Here is a 22,433-nt window from a genome sequence, read left to right on the forward strand (position 1 = left end):
ACCGAGATCTTATGTTTCAATATTTCAAAGTGAAACCATGGTCTTTACCCACAGACGTTTTCATGAAGAAAAGCCTCACAGTGCCAGATCACATCCAGTAATTAACTACCTGTTGTACTGTGGCAGCCAGAAACAGTATCTACTCATGACAGTCAGCCAACAGAATGTGCCCTTCTACAAAGCAAATTACCAATATGAGTGAAAACAGAGCCCTTGAAGATCAGAGATCTGGTAGTGAACAAGTTCCTGCGAGGTAAGACACGTGTGATCTTGCCAGGGGATAAATGTGAGCACCAGGACAGCCCACTGCACAGGAGCCTGTGTCTATCCTTTTTACAGTTCACCTTGCTCTAGCTTGTCCACCAAGTTGTTTCATGTGACTGGAAACAGAAATCTCTTCATAGCTGTTTGTTTTCCCTCTCAATTCCGTATTCCATTTGAGCTCATTAGTCTAACGACAGCTTGAGACAACAATCTGTTTTGGATTTGAAGAGTGACTAATCTTGAATCTGTATTAACATCATGAAATTAATTTCCAGTGACAGCAGGGATAATTCTGTACCTGCACTCGCAGGATAGAATGATGTACCTGTTATCTTAATCATATTTAAGCACTTCAGCTGAATTTTGTGTTGCCTGGCACAAAAGTGAGTACCTGGATCAAGGTACCAAGATACCACTGCAATAATAAATAAAAGAAATCTTATTTACCTACAGACAATCCAAGTCTTTATATTGAAATAGTAGAACCCTCCATGACAAGTAAGCTAAAGTTACAGAGGTAAATTCATTCCTTAGAAGCAGCCTTTGAAAAGGAAGACATTAGTGTTTGCAGATATATTGAAAGGCACAGCAGACCTTTCACAGTTACAGAGGCATATACAGAACAAACTCCACTTTTATCAGACATTTATCGTGTCCTTATTTAAAGGAGCAGCACTCATTACACAGTGAGGTTCAAACAGTGCTTTGGATTTCTTTCTGGTTTAAAACATGAAATATCTTAATTTCAAACACAATTTTTCAAACCTTTTCCATGTGTAGTTCCCGCCTGTCTGCTTATGCATGCAGTGAAATAGGAAAGGCTACTTAAGGCTCAAGCTTTGTTTTCTTCATTATGTTTTGTTCCTCCTCATAGGTAATCTTAAATTTTGAGAAGCCTCCAGACCACATGGTCAATACCTGAAGTCTCAGAGAAGAGAGACAGCCAGACAGCAATTTTAATTCAGCAACAATATTGAAAACAAAACAGGCAAATCTAAAGAACCTGTGCTCTAGAATCTCATAGCAGCTGCATGGTTGCCATTTCTTGTGTAGGGAAGTTCCCCACTGCTGAAATATTCATTATCAATGCACAACAAACTTAGTAAAATGGGGTAGTGTCATTACTGCTGCACTAATGCAATAATAAACCAAAACATATTTACTACATATATTTATTTGTGGCATTCACCCACACTGAGAATACAATTACAAATTATGCAGATAATACATAGTGAAAGATAATGTCATTAATCAAGATGCATGGTATTATTAACAGAAATGTACTTATTTAGACAAGTAAGTGTAATTTAGGTATCTGATGAGTTTATATTTATCTTTATGAACAATGGCACCATAAGGGAAATACTCAAAAGAGGAATATGCTCTCATTTTTTGGTTTCTTTAGGATGTTTTTTTTCTGCAGCATTGTGCTGTTAAAAAAGTATTGTGTCATTAAAGTCTAACTTAAGAATTGAGATCAAGATTTATTCAGATGCAATTTAGAATGGGGCCCAGCTCCAGCGAAACCCTTATCACCCACCAAAACAAAGACAACAACCCCCTTCATTCAAACCAATCAACAAGAAATAAAAATATACACGGTACCAGAACAGAACCATGTAGGTTACATTTAAATGTACAATAAATGTTTTATGTTATTTAGCAACAACTGAGGAGTGGCTAACTAAAAAAAAAAAAAATAGATTCCTTAGGCTCACAGAATTCATTTTGTTTGGGATTTGCAAGGCAATGGCAAAAGAGAATTAGATGTCTAATCAGCATGGGGAAGAGAGAATCCACTTTCTTTGAAAATCTCCCACTTACTATGCAATACCTTTCCTAAAGAAGTATCTAATGGATTTGTATCCCTAGGTTATTTACAACCAAGGATTTCACAGCAAAATGGGAAGCAGAATAGGAATAGAAATACAGAATGGATCAAGATTTAATTTCATACAATGTTCCTAAATATTAGTATTTTAAACACCTTTATTCTGCATACTCAGAAAATAATTCATAGGCCTGTAGGTTCTGTCTGAAAGCAAGTGAAATGGAAAACAATTCTAGAAAGGAATTCTATTCAATCAAGTTCTCTCCACAAGCATGAAAACACAATTACATGGTACAGTCTGACCCTTATGGGAGGACAAAAAAGTTATCCTTCATGATATATTTCACAATGACCTTACAGAATTATTATATACATGGCAGAACACCTAAATCACTTTTTAATTACCCCTACAAAGAAAGTTTGCTTAGCAACATTTCAACAAAAATTCAAAATTTTCAGCTCAAGTCTTCTTCTAAAGCACAACAAACAGTTTTGTTCTATAAATTTTACTTCAGGCAGGTATTAACAACATTAAATTCATGTGGGGAAGACACACCACATTAACCTAATAAATAAAGGAGTGATCTGTACAACAGAGACATAGTAGAACTTGAACTATTTCTCATTATTTTTATAAACTAGCAGATAGGAAACTATGGAGAAGCATTAAAAGAACTATGGAGTTGCAGCTTATCACCATCTATATATCAGAAAGCGTTATTACATTATTAAGATTTCTTGAGGGGGACTTCTAAGAATATTTTTCTTTCAACTGAAGCACTTACAAAAAAATCCAACAATAGATTTACCTCTCTTCATAGAAAAAATAAACCAAATGTGGTTCTGTACTAGGATATATTTTTCATATGCAGGAACTTAATATTCATAATGAAAGGCCTTTTCTAATCACAATATTTTATCAGAGAGGACTATCTTCACATCTTGCTTGTGAGTCACGGTAAGTCAGAGGTATCTTAGGAATGCTTTAGAAATCGGTGTTTTACTCGAAATTAATTAATCCCTCCTCCAAAGGGGTTAATAGTAGGTACAAAAGGCAAACATATACAGCTGCCACTGTCTGCACCAAGCAAATCATTCCAAGCTCAAAATAAGATTAGATTAGAACAGGGAAAAGGACTTGTGTACTTCTTTGCATTTGCTTCAGTGCACCAGCTCAGGCTGGTTTTCTACAAAAGGAAGCACCCCACTAACATAATATGCAATTCCAAGGGACAGGAGAGCGATGACAATGATGAGAAGCAGCACCCTCCAGAAGCCCAGGTCCTCCACAAACTCCTGCCACGTCGTGCGGAAACTGGAAAGAACTCCTTCACCTTGCTGCAGGTTTGGATTAAGAAGGGAATGGCTTTCCATTGCACTACAAAGGATTAAAGTTAAAAATATATCAGAGTAAAAGAATGCATCTGTAAGTATGACAGTGATCCCACTAAGGGCACCTGAAACATTCTAGATTAAAAATCAAACCCCCCTACTGATTTATAGCATTGCTTCTGCTAAATCAAGACAAATTAGATCAGGAAAACATTCTAATTCTAAACTTATTTTAGCTGAAAGGACATTTTATTAACCTTTGCAAAGAGAATTATACTTGCGTATGTATAACTGCACTGAATTTTCAGGCCTGCTAGCCAGAAGCCTTCAAAGGTCAGTCCCCATAATTCCTACTAAATACAGCTTAGTAATATATAATGAAGCATAAGTTAAGACCTCAAGGGGCACCCATTATTTGTTGATAAAACAAATCATGACTAAAAATCAACTCTGATTAATAAAATAGAAGCTTTAACCAATATTGAGATGCTGAGTTCTGCAGTGACCTTTACTACTCTCCTGGATATCTTTGTTACATGCCCCTTCTGAAAAAGCATTTAAAAATCACAGAAAACAATAACTTTGGATAACAAGAAGCTCAGAAACTTTCGGAACAAGTTAGCATTGCTGTGTTTTCTGCCATATGGTGCTCAGTGACTTCTTTGATGTTTTAGCATTCCACTACCAATCTATCAGGCCCCCTTAAATTGTCAGACTATAAATGAGGGAGCAGAATTCTCACTTTTCATGAAAAACAAATAAAAAATCTGAGAGAGGCAGTCTTCTTGACAATGATCACCTTTAGAAAAGACCTAAATTGTCTCAAAATCCTGCACAGCTTGTGTAATTCTCCCAATTTTGCTGGTTTCACAACTGTAACAGGAAACTATCTGTTGCTTATGAAAAATCTCATGAAGAATAGCAAAGCTTTTGCATAGCCTGACTTCACTTAAAATTGTGGCCATCTCCACAGTCTTACTACTTATTACTTGAGTGAAATTACATACATGGGTGTTTACAGGATCAGGCCCTGACAAACACAGAAAGGAAATGGTGGAATCAATCACATATTCAATGATGTCAATAGCAGAATGTAAGCAAAAAAAAAAATCTTTTCCTCCCTTTTAATTGCTTTCCATTACCATATTCCTAGATATTTCTTACAAGACTAATAATAAAAATTTTTAAAAATCAAGGAAAAGTAATTTCCAAGTCAAAACTAATTGTAGAAATGCTGCTGTTCTTCATGGCAGAAATAAATTGAAAAATGATGGTTATCAGAAAAAAGTCTCACTCATTCACAAAGCTCTCTTCTAAGATTACACCATGGGAAAACTTCACACTATTCATATGGTATTTTTTCTCAGGAAGTGTAACCACTGAAGAACAATTAGCCTGAACTCCCACAGCTTGCTCAAGTATTGCAGCATCATGTGCACAAGATTTCAGGAATTGCCTATTAAACAGCCTGTATTTTTGTTTTTTAAATATTTACCATGCTGTAAAGCTATTTTAGCTTACCCATAGGTGCAGGATTTAGTAATCTTCCTTGCTTATTATGATTTCCCAAGCAAAACAAAGGGTTTAGTAAAAGACAGCCCTTTGTGCAGAACAGAATTGCTTACTCTTAAGTACTAACTAGTTAATACATAACCACAGAGAGGTTAAATAAAGGTGCAATGCAATTTAAGTGGAAAGGTCACATGCTTGCTCATTAAAAAGGGTACACAGAAAACATTTTTACTATTTTCTATTATGACCCAATTAAAACAAATGTTATTCAAGATATTTTTTCTTATTACAAATTAGAGCTGCATAAAAACTGGTAATGCAGCAACATGTCAAAGAAAAGAGTTTGTGCCACACAGCCCAGACAGATGTTCTGTGTCCAGCAGCAGGTGGGAGTTCACATTTAGACATGCTTGTGGCACAGCCACAGGTCCTACTGGGCTGTGCAGAAGGACAGATGTCTGTGTGAGAGAGGGACAGAGGGAGCTCTGCCTCCTGGCAGCAGGGCAAAGCAAGCAAAACCAAATTTGACTTGGGAACAGAGCTCTGGCCTCTGCTTCCCGAGCAAAAGCAACTGCCTGTAACAAGGAGCAGAAAACTGAAGCCAGAGACTGTTTTTAGAAAGAAGGTTATTTCTCCATAGGTTCATACATAATGTAAGAGTTCAGAGGGTAGAGGACAGAAGACATTAATCTAAGTGTCCCTAAAATGTGAAAATTATACAAAGAGGGATAAGTAAAACTGTGGAGGTCTGAAAAGCCAACTGGTTAAAAGATATTATTTATTTACAAAGCAAACAGCACACAAGCTCATTTGCTTTGGCTCCTGTAGACATCTGTCATTTGTTACTTTAAAAATAATGTATTTCAGACATTTTAAACACGTTCCCAAACAAGCTGGGTAGTGCACTGTTTATGTCTCTGTGCCTGTCCCCAAGGAGAGCTGCTGACTTCCTGGCCAAAGCAAACAATATAACATTTATGAAGGTCAAATAACAGAAAGGAAGCTATGTTTGTTAAAGGGACACCATCAAATCAAAAACCAAAATTTAAATGGGGCTGGCTGAGCTGTTCATCCATATGTTTAAACAAAATCAGCCTAAGTGCATTTCGGTGTGTCAAGAAATTTTCAGTAAAAGTTAGTGAAGTCTGAAAGGTAATATGCACTAATTCTTACAATGTACAACCATGTAATTTTGAAAATAAAATTAATTTTCTGTTTCAGGGCTTAGAACAGCCTCTCTGACTGTAAGGTCACCTGATGTATAAGAAAGAACTTCATGGGAGTACTGAGTATTATTTCTGCAGTTTTGTTGGTTTCACCTTTTCTGTTTACTCAGCTTAGATCTGACTCCATCTATACAGCTTCTTTTCTGTTTACAGTACAGCCTGACTACATTTTCACATAAACCAAGCAACAGTTATATGACAAATCTCCCTGTCTTTTGTGATATAATGTTCCAGTAGTCATACTTCATGGTCATCATTAGACAATATAAAAAAATCCAGTTTTTTTGAATAGGGGTAAGCAGCATAGTACGACATACCAGAGAGCAGAAGTCACCATTGTTTTATACAACAGGACTGACTGTTTTCTTTATGTAGTGAAAATGTCTTGTTTCGTGCTTTGTAGGACTTCACTGCATTTCTCAGGGTAGCATTAACTCCTGGAACTGACTAATGCACCAAGCCTGTTCTCCTTATATGTTTGGTTTTTGCTCAGAAACTTTTATTTTATAGCATACAACTTTCAGTAATTACAGTTGCATTTTGTGCTACAGAATCACAATTTATTACTATTGATTTCCTCTCCCTTGTAACCCCAGGTTTTTGTCTATGCCATCTCAATTTTCCTCAAGATTGCCTGTATCTCATTTCTTGGTATCACTAACATGCTTCTACTTCTCATGCTTTTGCTTTTTTATTTAAGAAAATTCTAAGTAAGCATAGTCCCAGAATGAGACTTTTAGGAACTCATTATTAACTTCCCTCTAACCCAACAATTTCCCTGAAATGGTCAGCAATTTTCTTGAAATCCTCAGTTCTGCATTAACTATCTCTTTAGCCACCAAAAAATTCTTATTCTCCATCTTTTCCAAGACTACTAACAATAGAAATTTTATATACGACACCATATAAAATCCTTTGTTCAAATTCAAATGGATGAAAAGTCTCCCACCCCTCTTTTTTGCATAGAAAATCATCAAAAGGATGTCAGGTTAGCCTGTGATGCTACCATTTTGCATTTCACACTATTTACCACTTGGCTTTGTGGCAGGTGGTAGAATATTTGTGTTTGGGACTTTGAATGGAAAATCAGTAATAATATTTTAAAAATTTTACCATAAAATTAAAATCTCAATAGAAGTTGCTTTTTTCTTACATTTGATCTGTTTAAAGAGATTTTTCCAAAATTTAACACTCAATTTTGATTTTTGATTTTTCCAGAATTTAACACTCAATTTTGATTTGATAATATCAGGCCAAATTTGATATTATCTGTTTTGAGGAATAAACAATCAAGTCAATCCCAAAAATCTAAAACCATAAACATTATTTCTCCTGGTAGTTATTTTTGTTTGGTAAATACCTTTCACTTTCAGCTGTCTGCATTGTCTCCAGCTTTGAGTGAGCTCCTCTGTTAAATCCTTTCACCTCCTGCTCCTCTAAAGATTCCAGCAGTCTGATCACATCTTTATTCACACCCCTTCGTTTGGCAAGAACAAGTGGTGTTGCACCTTGATGGTTGCTAAAACAAGCCCATAAAAAGACATAAGAAAATTTTAACATAGAAATTTTGTAACAAGTCAACTCAGCATAACATATTACAATTTAGTAAGTCCTGAGAACTATTTTCTGTTTTATCAGATAGTAATAAATTCCAATCTACCCAAGTTACAGCACAATTGGATATAGAAGAAAATAAGTATATTTAAGTTTGAAATTGCACAACTCTTTTCCCCCTCTAATAAAATCAAATTCTTAGGACTCTAATCTAATTGGAATCTGGGTGTTACAGCAAAAAAAACCCAAAAAAACAAAACAAAACCAAAAAAACAAAACAAAACAAAAAAACCAAACCAAAACAAAAAAAAAAAAAAAACCAAACCAAAAAACCCCAGTAGATTTATGGCAATGTTCAAGTTTAAGCTTAATTTCAAGAAAGAATTGTGCAATCTGGCTCCTAATAGTTCCTTTTCCATGAGGGTATTAGGACATGAGGCAGAAATGAAATAAAATACAGATGGTCCCACTGCTGCTATTAAAATAATACTGAATAGGTCCAGAGCTGCCTTTAGACCAAGAATTTCCACCAGAGCTGTTTGAAATGAGGGGAAAAAGTCCCAACCCACGACCCATAAATAATCTGGTCTACCAATAACTAGTTTTGCTGAGTTGAAAACACTAATGAGGGACAGGTGAAAAAGGGACAGATTTAAAAACTCAAAGATTTTGACATTACTCCTGGCTTTTGCACACGTTGTGAATATGCAGAAAGTTCCACAAACAAAGTAATTCAGCACAGGAATGAAACAGCTAGTTATTTTGCAGCTTGAGAGCTTCCATCTGAGCACTGGCATCTGACAGCTGCTGGAAGCCAGAAGGAAAGAATATACAATATTCTGAGTCACAGACTTTGAGGGAGGGCAAAAACACTGAAAGGAAGCATTGTTACCAGAAGAGTATGGGAATGAACTGACACACACATACACTGTATTTTCTTTGTCTTAGATAGTACCACAATAGCAAATGGGGTGGAGAAATTCTTTTAAAGTAGTCAATGTGATTTTTTCTTTGGGGCCAACCACCCACACCTGGCTGTCTGGCCAAACCAGGGCAGCAATGTCATAAATGAGACACAATTAAATACAGCAGCTCACACCAGCAGCAGCTATTTGCATTTGCTTTGCTCGTTGCACAGACTAGCAGAAGCGGCCTCTTACTGTTTTCCTACCTTTTTATTTTGCTTTTTTTAAATTAAGTGGTACCTTTGAAAAGCAGAATTGCACCAAATACAACATTTCAGCAACAGCAGATTTATATGCAAGGCTCTGGTGACAGAAGACTAATGTATTATAAAATAAGTACTGTAAAAAGTGACTTACCAAATATCAATTTTAAGTCCATTAGAAACTAGGAACTGGATGGTATCAACATGGCCACACAGGTGAAGGGCTGTGTTCCCCTGGTAATCAGTGGCTAGCAGGTCAGCACCAAATTTATGCAAGAGTTGACAGATATCTACATTTCCTCTGGCTGCAGCTAGGTGCAGGCCAGTTCGGCCCCGGCTGTCACGGATGTTTGGGTCAAAGCCGCTCTCCAGGAGCCGCTTGGAGTAGTTGAAATCTCCATCAATACAGGCCTGCAGCAGAGGCACGTTGGTCTGGGAGGAATCGTTCACAAAAACGTAGGACATTGCTCTGACTCTCTCAGGAGGAGGTGAGCAACCTGCAAGTAAAAAGGTGAAAAAATGATGGTGAAACCAGGCAAATAAACACTAATTGAAATGTTAATATTCACTAGATTGCTCGGGTCCCAAACAAGAATGCAAACTAACTTATAGGTCAACTCTGAAATCTTCCTGTCATACACATTAACTTTGTGCGCTGCATTCCCGTCTGGTAAAAAAGAGAGTTCACACCAGTGGAAAGAGCAGCTAAGCTTTGTTAGGAGAGGAAACTGGTAAGATCTCTGCCACAGATGCCAGACAGGTGATTAGTTTTCAATCTAATAAGGAATCACATGTAGTAGTATTGATATTAAAGGGCAAAATGGCACAGATTGGGATGGAAAGGAAGAACTTTTCATAAATGAGGAAGCTCTAAACAATTCAGTCCACTGGTACAGTCACACTAACTGCAATTTTTACCAGCTATAAGCAAAGCTCCAATGGATTTTCACCCTCTAATTTTGAACTTCAATGCACAAACTACAGTACAGCTAAAAATGCTTAATAAAACCACTAATTTCTTCATTCTGCAATAAATGTATTTTTCAATAGTCTTTGAGAACATTATTTTTACAGTGTCAGAGGTACACAAGCTACAGAACAAACAAGAACAGCAATACAGAACACAGAAAACTAAATAAATTAGGTGAAATTGCCCCCTGAAAACTGGAAGTGGGTGCAAGGAAGACAATGGTAAAATCAAGCACAGGGCTACTGTGGGTTTGAGTAGACCCTCAACACAGAGAAATACAAATGCAGCTTCTCTGGCTTAATACTAAATAAAGGATTAAGTGCTTTTCTGTATCAGGACATAAAAGAGGAAGATAAATGTTTCACCATGGATTACTTGGTATAGAATATTTGATGAACTATGATTTCAGTTTTGCTGAAGAATATTTTAAGGGCAAGTCAAAACATGATGACACTGTGTGCTTACAGGACACAGAAAAGATTACTTGAAAACAAGGAAAAAGAATGATTTAGCAAGAGAATGGTAGAATGTTCATGAGGCAATTTTAAGAAGCAATGAAAACATCTAGAAGACTGGACAGCTGTCCTCTTTTTGTACTGCCTCAGAGAGGTGGTAAAAAAGAAGAAAAATCATACAAGTAAGTAAAATTCCTCTAGAAGAAATCTCAACAGATACATGACAAAGTTAAAGTGATAGGAGGGAAACTTGATTTTACTAGATAAGCTTGGCATAGAAAGTGAACTGAAATGTCACTTGAAACAGTATTTTTGACTTGCCCAGGGGTTCTATTCTGGGCTCACGGTGTAGCAGTGTTCTGATTAACTATCTGAATCTTTTATTAAAACTGCTATACACAGATTTAAATTTTCTCATCTATATAAGGTATCCTTCCACACCAGTGCACTCATTCAGCCAGGAGAATGGAAACATGGCCAGTAGCCAAAGAATTCAATTAAAACCCTCTCCTTTTATGAGAGTTCATACTGTCTACATTTTATAGCTCTTCCCCCATGTTTTAGATCAAATTCAAGATCAAAGTACCTCCAGAAGTAATTTCAAAATGTCTACACACTGGTCTGAATAACAGCTGTAGCACTGGGGGCTGTTGAGTTTAATAAATCATATTTAAACTTCACTAGGCTGTGTTTCCTATCTGGACAAATTCTGCTACATATATCAACACTTGTCTAGTTTTCCAGTGCAGGAATGCACAACGTCTTTTTCTTTATTGGATGCTGAAGAGAAAGAGATAGAAATAAATTCTATGTCTTGGTATCTGTATAAGGAATGATTCTAAGCAGAGTACATTCCTCCAGGCTGCAAGTATGTTTTTAAGCACGTGACAGTACATCACTGGCTCAAGAACTCTTTTCCACAACCATCTCCAATAGCAAGTGGCCAGTTCACTGATACACCATAAAACTTAGTGTGAGACTGGAGTCATGCAGGGCACTGACAGCCTCCTTATAACCCTATACAAAAAGAAAGGAAAATGTAATTCCTCAAATTTTCAGTGAAGATGTTACAACCCCCTGGATGCTACGAAGCTGTGATTCCCAGCTGAGAGCAATTTCAATTTTTGCCCATTTTCCACCCAAATCACGAATGATATGAGAATTTTTCTTCCACTCTGCTCATCCAGTTTTCACTGAAAAAATAATGGGCCCAGTTTCTCTGTGATGTGATTTTGACCTTTATATTCTGCACTAAATCTTCCCTAAAGCAAGATCATAAATAATTTTAAAACCTCAAATTATCAGCCACAGTAGCAGCATATCAATACCACAAACCCCTACTCACACTTGACAAAAAGTGGTTTGCTTGTAAAATAATGCTTCAGTGTTCAAACCTGCTTAATAAAACAAGACCTAACATAAATCAACGTGAGAATATTATACTGGAAGAAACGTAGGCTGTTTGAGAAACAGCATGGCATGCTCTGTTAAACATAAGCTAATGGCTGTATTTTCATACCAGACGTGTATGTCTGGTAAAGCCTTACAGAGCTCCCCAACTGTGATGAAACATTAGCTAATAATACCTAGGAAAAAAGTCACCTCCTGATCTTCTCAGAAAAGGAAGCACAAATACTAGCAGTTAACAGAAAGTGTAACTGGAAGTCATTCTGATTCAAAATTTATCATCACTAAAATCTAGAACTGATCACTCATGTGTACAAGACTAAAGTTGAACCTTAGTATTTCAGAGTAAGAAAAACAAAGATGAGACAAATCCTTCTTCCCAATACTTGAAGACTGTGGACTAAGCAAATGCATTCACAAAAAAAAAAATCTGGACCATCTGGTTTGATTTATCTTTGTGATTAAAAAGATTTTTTCTACTAACACAATTCTATTTCACATATGGCTAGCTAACCTATGCCAAATACAAGCTGCACACAAAGCTGAACTATGCACCATCTTTAAAATGTCAGTCCCCAAACATGGTCTTGCCTTAAAATTAACCCAACTTAGCAAAATTTCCTGTGTAAGAAAACTCATTAAAAAAATCACAAGTAAAATGAATTAGATATCTTTCATTAAGCAAATGGTGGTTGTACTTCTGCCCACAGTATCAAAAAGCTTATTATTGCAATGATTATCTGATACAACAGACTTAGGAGCAAAATTAACAACTCTGAACCTGCCCATAAGCTGATATCCTACCAGTAAGGACTGATTTCATAAGCACCAATTAGGACAAATGGACTTGCATTAGAAACAAGACACAAATTATTGCAAAATGACCATCCTGAACAACCCAAAAAATTATTACTACTACTTAAATAAATCTAATTTTCAAAAACAGAAGTAAATGACTGCTTCTAAAAATGCATCACTATCTACTGAAAATGTATCTGTTAAATAATATTTTTGTTAAAAAAGGTTTGCTTTTAATAACTTGGTACTTTGACAGAAAATTAGTTTTGTGAAAAAAAGTAAATTCAAAGACATCCTCCCAATCTAGAAGGGTTCCCATTAGAAAGGCATAATGTAAGAATACATTTTCCCGAGATTTATACATTTCTTTAGCCTCAACACAATGTACTTCTTAATTAATAACTTCAGAAATTATGCTGTAAGCCTCTTCAATGACACATGTAGTACAGGATAAGAAAATTTAACCAAGCTGTTTTGTTTTCAAAAGGAATCACTTAAATTAAGTGATTCTGTAGAAATAATTTATTTACTAGGGGTCAGTTGTCTCTCACTATACTGTGTACAATGGTAACTCATTGTCACACACTCATCTGTTGCAGGACACGTTCTCATCTGTAGAAGTCAGAAGTGATCTTGAAAAATTCAAACCACAGAACTAAATGCAAGTTCTGTCACTTCTTAAACTAGTCCTAAAATTTGTGTTAACTGTGCACAGTATATATTTTACTAAATATATGTTGTGGTCTCTGCTTTCTCCTTAAGTCCAACAGCTACCAAATAGCCCCAGGAACAGGAGAGAACAGCTTCACATGAGAAACACCATCACTCAAGGGACCCATCCCTCCACTACAAAAGTATTAATGCACCTGCCAAATTGGGATTAATCACCAGTCACCACTCCATAGGACATACCAGTTCTGCAAAACTACTGTTTTCCCCACCACATTCAGGAAAACTGAACTAACTGCCCCTATTTTAAAACATGTCAGTACCACAGAACAATATCAGATCGCTCCATCCTTGAGACTTCTCACTATTAATACAACCTCTGACATCTAGAACCCAGGCATCAGGAAGATCACCACTAGGGAAACTGCCACCACCAAGAAATGGAAACTTAAACAAATCCAGGAAATAGTAACCTCCTCTGCCAGCAAACACACCATACACGTTACTTGCAAAATTTGCATTTGTCAACTCCCTTGTGGTAAACAGCATCCTCTTTCTGTAATGCACTTTGAGAGCACTTCAGTGACAGCGCCTTGCAGAGCTCTTCCTCATTATTTAATGAAAAACATTCCAGTACTTTGCTTAAAATGCTGAGGGAGAAATTCTTTGCTAAGTTTTAATGCACACGTGTATTTATGTGTAAGTTACTGAGAAGTCATTTAACTGAATAAATATTATGTTTAGTAAAAAATGATGTGATCAACTAATTTCCATTTAGGAAAGAACTCCAGTATGTACATCAAAATACACTTAAGTTCTGTATTTTCTATTAGAAACCTTTATCTTTTCAGTACAACTGGAACAGTTTTATGGCTTCACCAATATGGAACTGCTGCTAAAAGCAGCACCTCAGACTAAGCACAGCGTGATGCCTATTTTACACATGCTATATTTTGCAGATTTTCCCTTTCTAACTTCAGCTATTTTTTCAACAGTTCCTGGATCTGAGGTATCACAGCAGGTTTATAACACCTACATGCCCTCTCATGTCCCTAGTCAGCCACATGGGTAGGTACCAACAGAATAACATTATTTATGCCATTTTTTTCCAATCACTCCCATTCCCTTATGCAGACACGAGACATCCAGATGATGATCTCTTGATGTCAGGACCATCCTGTAAGTAGAAACTCTGGGGCACTGCACATACAAAGGGCTTTACAAGTACAGGCTACAAAGTGCTTTATGAAAAAGCTTTAACAACTATTGCTGCTCTTACGGATCAGCAGATGATGGCTTTGGGAAACAGGGAGCTTTGCTCATTATTGCCCACTATGTCAACACTACAAGATAAAAAATATACAAGGCCTCAAATGCCAATCCAGGGTTGCAGGATGCTTCCCAGATAAAATAGTACAAGCTTTGTGCACTCAGGTACACAAAACAAGGGAAAAATAAGAAAGAGATCATTCACTTAAAATGCCTTTATTAACAAACAGATTCACAAACATTTTATCCTTGCTAAACTTAACTGGTTTAACTGGTAATTAACTGGTAATTTAACTGAATTAACTGGTAATTCAGTTGCATTACATGTTTGAGCACATTTAACTTCTATCAAATATAGAGCTAAGTATTTTTGAACATTGCTCATCTTTCATCTTCTGTACAAGAACTATTTATGAAAAAAGGCAATTTACAGATTTTCTTCAAATAATCTGTAACTAATTCCTCACAATTGGCTCAATTAAACCAGTATATAGCTGCAGTACTTCTCTGACCATTGTGACCAGTTTGAATACATGTATTTTTATATAAAGTTACTGAATCATATTAGTCATAATTATCAACCTCTTCACAAAGCTTTACCTGAACTCCTTTTTTGTTTCTGCTGGGAACATGTAGGGCGTACGCTGGTCAAGAAAATATTAAAGGTTACTACATATTGTTTTGTAATTGGTTTAATAGTCTGGTTAGTAACAGAGTAGCGAGAACTTGTCCCACTCTTAATTAAGTGGTTGTGTTTAAATTTGCTGCAGCCTCGGAGCAGCCTTCTGGAAAAGACACAGAGGGCCGTGTCCGGCTGGCTGCCGAGGCAGGAGCAGCACTGGAGGCTGGACGGACACTGCCACCACGCGGACTGCTGAATTGCTGTCCCACTGGAGGGACAAACACAGAACGCTGCGAGGTGGGAGAGACATTAACAGGTCATCTGATCCGACTCCCCTGCCACGGACAGGGACACCTGAGACACCACTAACCGGGCTGCTCACAGCCCCAGCCAGCTTGGCCTTGAACATTTCCAGGGATGGGGCATCCACGGCTCCTCTGGGCAACTTGTTCCAGTTGTTCTTCACCCTCACAGGAAAGAATTTCATCCTTATATCCAATCTAAACCTTCCCTCTGTCAGTTTAAAGCCACTCCCAGTTGTCTGTCATTTCATGTCCTAGTAAAAAGCCCTTCTCCACCTTTCTTGTAGGTTCCCTTTAAGTACTGGCATGGCGTGTAAGCCTTGACTCACACAGATCACTTTTTCTACATTTGTGGTGTTTTCTATTATCCTGGGAAGGAAATTATGAGAGGCCTGAAAATAAGATCTTATAAAACTTTATTAAAAGGATTCTGAAATCCTAACTGCTACTTCTTTGCATTCTCAGCGTTCTCATTTAATCTTTGATTGTCTATTAGTGAAATGAGGACTTAGGTATGTTGCTTGAGTTCTGAAACCAAAGGTATTTAATTTTAAAAAGTATGTATTTATGCTTGTTTCTTTAAAAAGACCCAAAACTAAATCCAAAACACCCTCACATAAAAAACCTAGTCCTTATCTAGACAAACAGTAAGTCTGAGATGACATATTAACTATCATAGAGAAAAACTTTCTGTGTCCAGGAGGAATCATCAGAACTTAATAAAAGCAATAAAGCAAACTAGGAACCTGTGACCAGATGACTTGTTATATAGTTCATATTTTCCTACTTTTTCCCCTTATATATAATAGCTTATATATCCTTAGTCATGCATAACCTTGATGACATGGCCTTAGTGTGCAACATCAAATCTGGTTTAGTGGCTAGGGAACAGAAACAAGTCACTTTTAAAAGCAGATGTCTACTAAATTTGTGAGTCGTTTATATAGAACTGTATGCTTGACTTCACCTTTGAGAATATATCTTGCTCTGCTTGTTCATTGAAGTTCATTATTTTATACCAACGATGTATTTATATCAATGTACCAATGATATGACAACTAAGACTGTCAAACATGCAACTCTTACTACAAGTGCTGGATACACATATTTCTGTTCAGAATTTTCATGTTCACACAGTAAATCACTGAACCAGTTTGTCAAAGACAAATAGTAAATTGATAAATTTACTCTTTCAAATATTTTAAATATCTATCAATGCAGCATGACTTAAAAAACTTAACAATATCACAGTGGATTTATGTGACAAGATAAAATGGTAACACTATTAAGGTTGTATGTCTAACTACTACATACATAGTGATACTACCTTTGCATAAATAGTTGCTTCACCATGCTTAGACTCAAAAAAAATCTCCATGTAGGCAAACATGTAGTAGTACTAGTGACTGCCCAACTTCAGTCTAAAGGGACTGAAGGGAGTAAATCAGCAGCCTAAGCATTCCCAGAACAACAGGCAGGTCTGAGGAGAATCAGAGAGGTCAACCTCAAGCTCCTGATCTGCACAGGAACTGGAATTGACCAGAAATGCAATGAAAGATGATTGAAAAGAATCTGAGAGTGAGGTAGCTCAACTGATGTTTACCAATTGCATCAATTTATCCTGCTGTGCCTGAAAACAAAAAATATTACACGTACAGGGGGAACTTCAACCTTTAGATAACTTACAGTAACTCATCTGTAAAAGACTCAATCAATATTCAGCATGAAACCCAGTGTTTAGTCAATGAACAGCAATACCAAGTTTCTTTAAAGAGGTTTGACAAGCTCTATTTGAGGAAGGATGAAGAGAAACTGTGAAAAAAAAGTCCATGTCAATTATGACTTCTGTGAATAAAGAGCCAACATAAAGCAGACACAGCAGATCACAGCAAAGGTCCTTTCAGGCCTAGTATAATTTTCGAAATGGTGGCAAAAAGCAGAGGCCAGAAAGAACATAGAAGAGGGCAAGCATATATAATATTGCTTTTTCTATTCAAAATGATGGGGTTTTTAAGTATTTGGCTCCACCTCCACCTCTGAATCTGCTCTTTCTCCTCTTCAACACAAATACTTCTAATACCCACAACATACTCTGGTAAGTTCTCCAACTCAGGTCTTAGGAGGAACATCTTTTGGTCTTGCTGAATCAGGGGCTTGGCATCTTCCCTTGTGGACCCCCAGCTCTGCTGCAGGAAGAACAGACTGCTCACCTCTGCCTGTTCTTTTCCTGCCAGTCATGATTCTACAGACCTTCATCATAGCCTCGTCAGGCATCCCTTTCCAGGATGAATTTTGAAGTCCAGCTTTCTTGGTCATTCCTCATTTGGAAGGGGGTCCGTGTCTGTGACCATTCTTGTTTTGATTCTCTGAATCTCACTCATTTTTACTCTGTTTTGTGAGCAGGCAGACAGAGCAGGGGTGACTCAATCAAGATGTGTGGGGTGAACCATGGATTAACAAGTGTCACGACAAAATTCTTTGCTTTGTTTTTTACTTGTTTCTTCAGTAAAGAGTTCTTCAGTTTCTTCAGTAAAGAGTTCTTCAGTTTCTTCTTTTACTTCTTTCTTCACTGTTTTTCTTCCACTTTTCCACTGCTGCTTAATGCTGTTGTTACATTTTCATGGAACCATTCATCAAAACTCTAAGATACAGCTCATTACTGAGAAGCAACGGGAAGTTAGGATTCTCTTTATGCTATCTGAATCCCTCTACTTACACTGAACTCATGTGCCAGTGTATTATCCAATTACTCAGTTTTACAGGGCTCTTCTGCAGCTTTTCATAGCTGACCCTATCTTTACAACCCATGGCCTGGCAAACACTATCACCTTGTTGCTCACTTTTTCTAGGCTGTACATGCAAATTCTAACATTTTAGAAGCCAGAACTGAACCATGTAGAACTACAATTATTCCAGTATTACTGATTATAAGTTGACCAAACTGATGTCCTGGATCAGGCTGATCTGGCTCACCCAGCACTCTGCTTTCAAGAGCAGCCACCAGAGATCCTCCATTGGGAGAGCACATGAGCCTGGCTGCTTCCGGCAGTCCATTCTCCACACATCCAGCAGCCACCACAGTACATTGTGGACCTCCCTGAACAGCTCTTTTAGCAGCCCCTCAACAGACCTTTTGTCCATTTTCTAACTCATTCCTGAACCTGCTCACACTGCCACCACAGTGCCCCCTGTCATCCTTCTTCCCTGTATCCATCTGAAACTACCTCCCAACGGCCCCAGCATGCAACTCCCATTCCAGTGCCTCAACACTGGATGAATAACCCTCACTTTACTCACTGCCTTCACTGCATAACCCTGATCATGCCCCAGCAATATCCTCTGTGAACAATCCTGACTTTTCAATCTTTTCTCTTAAGGAATCTGATCCCCTTGTTCCTTTCAGTTGCCCTCCCCTACTCCACTGTGTCCTTCTTCCAGTGCAGAGATTGGAACTACACAAACTACCCCAGATGTAGGTGCACCAGCTGCAGCAGCAAAATGATGCCCTCTGTCTTCTTCTTACAATCTCTTTGAGAACAGTCACCATTTTCCTGGCTCTCTGGCTGCCACTACACTGAGCTTAAGTTTCCAGGGAACATTCACTGGTAACTCCAAGCACTTTCTCTTGATTGGTGACTGCCAGTCTTGAGTTCACCACCATATAAGCACAGTTTAGATTATTTTACCCAAGACATCATTTTACTTTGCGTACACTAAAGCTCATGCGCAACCTTTCTGCCCCCTTCCTTTTTCTGGCAATTTCTTTTAGCCTTTTTTATAAGTTTTCAACCCAACCACTTCTGCATGTAAGAAATGTCTTTGATGCTACACGCATTCACTCTCCTCAAAAGCCTCTAGTATGGTACTTTGTTTTAATGCTTCCTGAAGACCCACATCACCTATATCTACAACCCTACTCAGTAGCCCTGAGTAAAAGCTGATGAGTCTTGGATGTAGCAAAACTCTGAAGATGTACCCATTCTCAGAGAGAACCAGCCCCTAAGGTACTAACATGTAGCACGGACAGGCATTTTCTTCTGTGGATTAAAAACTCTGAGGTGAAGAAGACACACAAGCATTTTACACCATCCATGGGAAGCCCATACACTCCAAGCCATTCCTGAAATGTCCTGCTGTCCTTCTTCTGTCACCATCCACTACTGCTGGTCACTCAGCAGACACTCTAACACACTCTAAGAGGTCTTGAGCATGCTGAAGAATATCATAATGAGCAGTACAGGATTTATGCCTTTGAGTTTATATTATAAAATTCAGCTGATGTAGCTGCATTACTTGGATGTCAGAAATTTGCTGACACACAAAATTGGTGTTTAAGCAGCTCTGTTCCACAACCAATTGAAATTTCATTGAAAAAGTGAAAGAAAAAATGCCACTAGGAAAAGTGGTGCTGATAGATGAATGATAACCAGAATCTAAGTCCTGTAAGTACAGACAAGGCTGCAGTGGAGGACTGCACAAGATAAAACCTTTTTTTACCACATATTTATTAATTATCATCTTTAAATAGCAAAGCAAACCACAATAAAACTGACCATTTCAGTATCTGTGCTCTTCCAAACACAATAAACACTCACAATGGAAATTTGGTGGAACAAACCCATGCACTCAGGACAGGCTGGCTGCCTACTCTAACAGCATCCTATGGATGGTCTCTCCAGAAAGCTCAGTGCTTCAGGGATCCTGGGTTTCACATAACATGTATAAACCAATGCCCTCTAAAACATCTTATGTGCTTATTAACTGATCTATCTGGAAGTGAAACATCCTCAATTGAGATCATGTGGGGAGATATTAACTGACAGACTGACCAAAAGGAAAGAGTGACAGCCCTCAAAATTCCAGCATACCCAAATCCCTAGAAGAGCTTCTAGTAGTAGTTCACTCCTTGGACAACCAAGTACCTCAGGTCCTGAGCTGCAGATGAGGACTTCAAGGCCACATGTGCTCAAACATTAAGTTCAAAAGAACGTAAGGTGAGATAACACAATTAACTTAAAGCATTGCTTCAAATCCCTTACTCTTGCTGATGAGACAACTTTAAGTGAAGGACACCAAAACCTGAAGAGAGGAAATCTCTGTGTCACTGATTACAGATCAGAAGTGAATTTCAGAGTCTCCTTTTGCAGAGGCAAACTGACACTGCTCTGGTAAGAAGACAGCAGATGCACGTTCTACACTTCAACCTTCACCTCATCTCAGCTTACTTGTCACACCTTTTCTTCGACACAAAAAAGCCAGCAATTAGCCATTGTCATTTCCTGTCACCAGACTGCAAACATTACTATAAATATTTTTCTTCTAAAAAACAATTTAACAAGTTTTTGCTAATAACCTACTTCACAAACAAACAAAAAAGAAAAACTGATCTGTAGTCCACAGGTAACACTAAACTTAGGCCTCTGCTGCAGCAAACAAAACCATTATTTTTACAAACCAGTCATATTCCATCTAATAATTGTTCCGTTTTTACTCTTCCTTGACCTTTTGGAAGGCTGGTCCTAAATATCAGTGCTCTCTGATGGTTAGAAATTTTCATATATTATTAATCTTAAAATATATGTTAAATTATTCATGTATTAACATGATCATTTAGTTCCATTTATTTCCCTCATGGTGTTTACCTTGCTGGTTAAACAGAAAGCAAAATTACAATTATTCTGCAAAATTTAAAATAGCCAAATGCCTCTTCCAACAGACTCTTAATTTCCCTACTTGACCTCAGCATATCTTCCTGTTTCTGTTCCAGTTTTTTTGCTGGGAATGATTAACATTACACAAAGAATTCTAGAGTTCTGTTCATGGATAGTAGTAACTCCTTTAACTGGATCACTGTAGCAAGCATTTACTTTTTCTGCAATTCAATATCTTGTAACTACCTAACATTCTTTGGTTTTGTGTTGCTTTCAACTGGTAAGAATTTATTCTACAGATTTTTTCCTTGCAAGGTTACAACTCTAAACCCTCATTCTTTATATTGTTATTAAACTTATTTCATACCCTTGTTCTCAGGATCACCCAATTCTTTCTGTGTAATACTGTAACCCTCTTCCATACTGTCAGTGCCTCCCAACTCCCCATCACTATCAAATTAAGACAGTAAAGTTTTAATTGCTACATCAAGACCTCTATTAAATATTTAGTAAGATTGGTCTTAAGATTGATCTTCAAAGAACTAATTTTATACCCTCTGCTACTCAGATTTGATGGATTTTCGATTCACTATTACTCACCATAGTTTGTTTCTAGTTACTTCCCTATCCTGTCTACAATTCAGGTGTTATCCCTACCTTTTCACCACAATAACAACGTGCAGCGGCTTTAGTGTGGTCTAGAAAATTAAAAAGGGAACTACTCCATTTCCCATAAAAACAGTAACTGCTTCATCAAAAACAGTTATGACAGCAGGTTAAAACACGTATTTCAGTTTCACTTATCTTGTTTACCCCTCGAAAGCACGTTCAAAGCCGCTCACTTACCAATGCCCTGTCAGCGGGGCGGCCCCGTCCCCTCCCCTCCCCTGAAGGCTGCCACTGCTCCCGCTGTTCTCCCACCAAACGGCATCACAGCGCTCCACCTCTCCGGCTCCCAGGTCGGCCTCTGCCCAGGGCCCGTCCCCGGCTCCCTCCCCAGGTCTGGCACAGGCCTGTCGGGGTGACAGCGCCCTCGGTTCCCTGCCTCGCCCTCCCAGGCCTCCCGCTGCCGCCCCGGCCCCGCGGTCCCGGCCCGCTCCCGCCGTACCTGCGCGGGGCTCTCGGGGGGCGCGCGGCGCCGGGCGGAGCGAGCGGCCGGGCGGGCGCGCGCGCCCCTGCTGGGCGGAGGCCGCCGGGCGCTCCGTGCCCGCCCGCCCCCTCACGGCGCCCCGGGCCGCGGTGCGGTGCCGGCCCGCGAGAGGCTGGAAAGCAGGAACAGTGGGGCCGGCAGGACAAGGGCAGTGATCAGCCCTCCGTACTCGGCTCTGGTGACGCCACCCTTCCTGTATTGGGCTCAGTTCTGGGCCCCTCAGTTCAGGAAGGGCATTGAGGAGCTGCAGCGA

At 38.4% G+C, this 22,433-nt stretch overlaps 1 protein-coding gene across 2 annotated transcripts; it reads right to left on the reverse strand.

The window, feature by feature from the left end:
* Positions 1-1,420: 1,420 nt before the first annotated feature.
* Positions 1,421-22,177, reverse strand: ANKRD46 (ankyrin repeat domain 46). 2 transcript variants are annotated; one of them, XM_030943320.1, is made up of 4 exons: positions 22,139-22,177; positions 9,042-9,384; positions 7,526-7,684; positions 1,421-3,473 (listed from the first exon to the last, which is right to left on the reverse strand). In XM_030943320.1, exons 2-4 carry the CDS (start codon positions 9,350-9,352, stop codon positions 3,257-3,259), a joined length of 687 nt encoding a protein of 228 aa, XP_030799180.1. In that variant the 5' UTR covers positions 9,353-9,384; positions 22,139-22,177; the 3' UTR covers positions 1,421-3,256. The 2 variants fall into 2 exon arrangements, with proteins under 2 accessions (XP_030799180.1, XP_030799181.1); XM_030943321.1 differs by having other exon boundaries at positions 21,877-22,140.
* Between the last annotated feature and the right edge of the window lie 256 nt (positions 22,178-22,433).

Source organism: Camarhynchus parvulus, chromosome 2 (assembly GCF_901933205.1).
Source record: "Camarhynchus parvulus chromosome 2, STF_HiC, whole genome shotgun sequence".
Lineage (NCBI taxonomy): Eukaryota > Metazoa > Chordata > Aves > Passeriformes > Thraupidae > Camarhynchus > Camarhynchus parvulus.

Excerpts from the sequence above, each read along its gene's own strand:
- ANKRD46 (XM_030943320.1), bottom strand. The coding sequence starts at position 9,352 with ATGTCCTACGTTTTTGTGAACGATTCCTCCCAGACCAACGTGCCTCTG. Across the intron at positions 7,685-9,041 it reads GGACTTAAAATTGATATTTG|CAACCATCAAGGTGCAACAC; the intron begins GTAAGTCACTTT and ends GGCTTGTTTTAG. Across the intron at positions 3,474-7,525 it reads CAGACAGCTGAAAGTGAAAG|TGCAATGGAAAGCCATTCCC; the intron begins GTATTTACCAAA and ends AATCCTTTGTAG.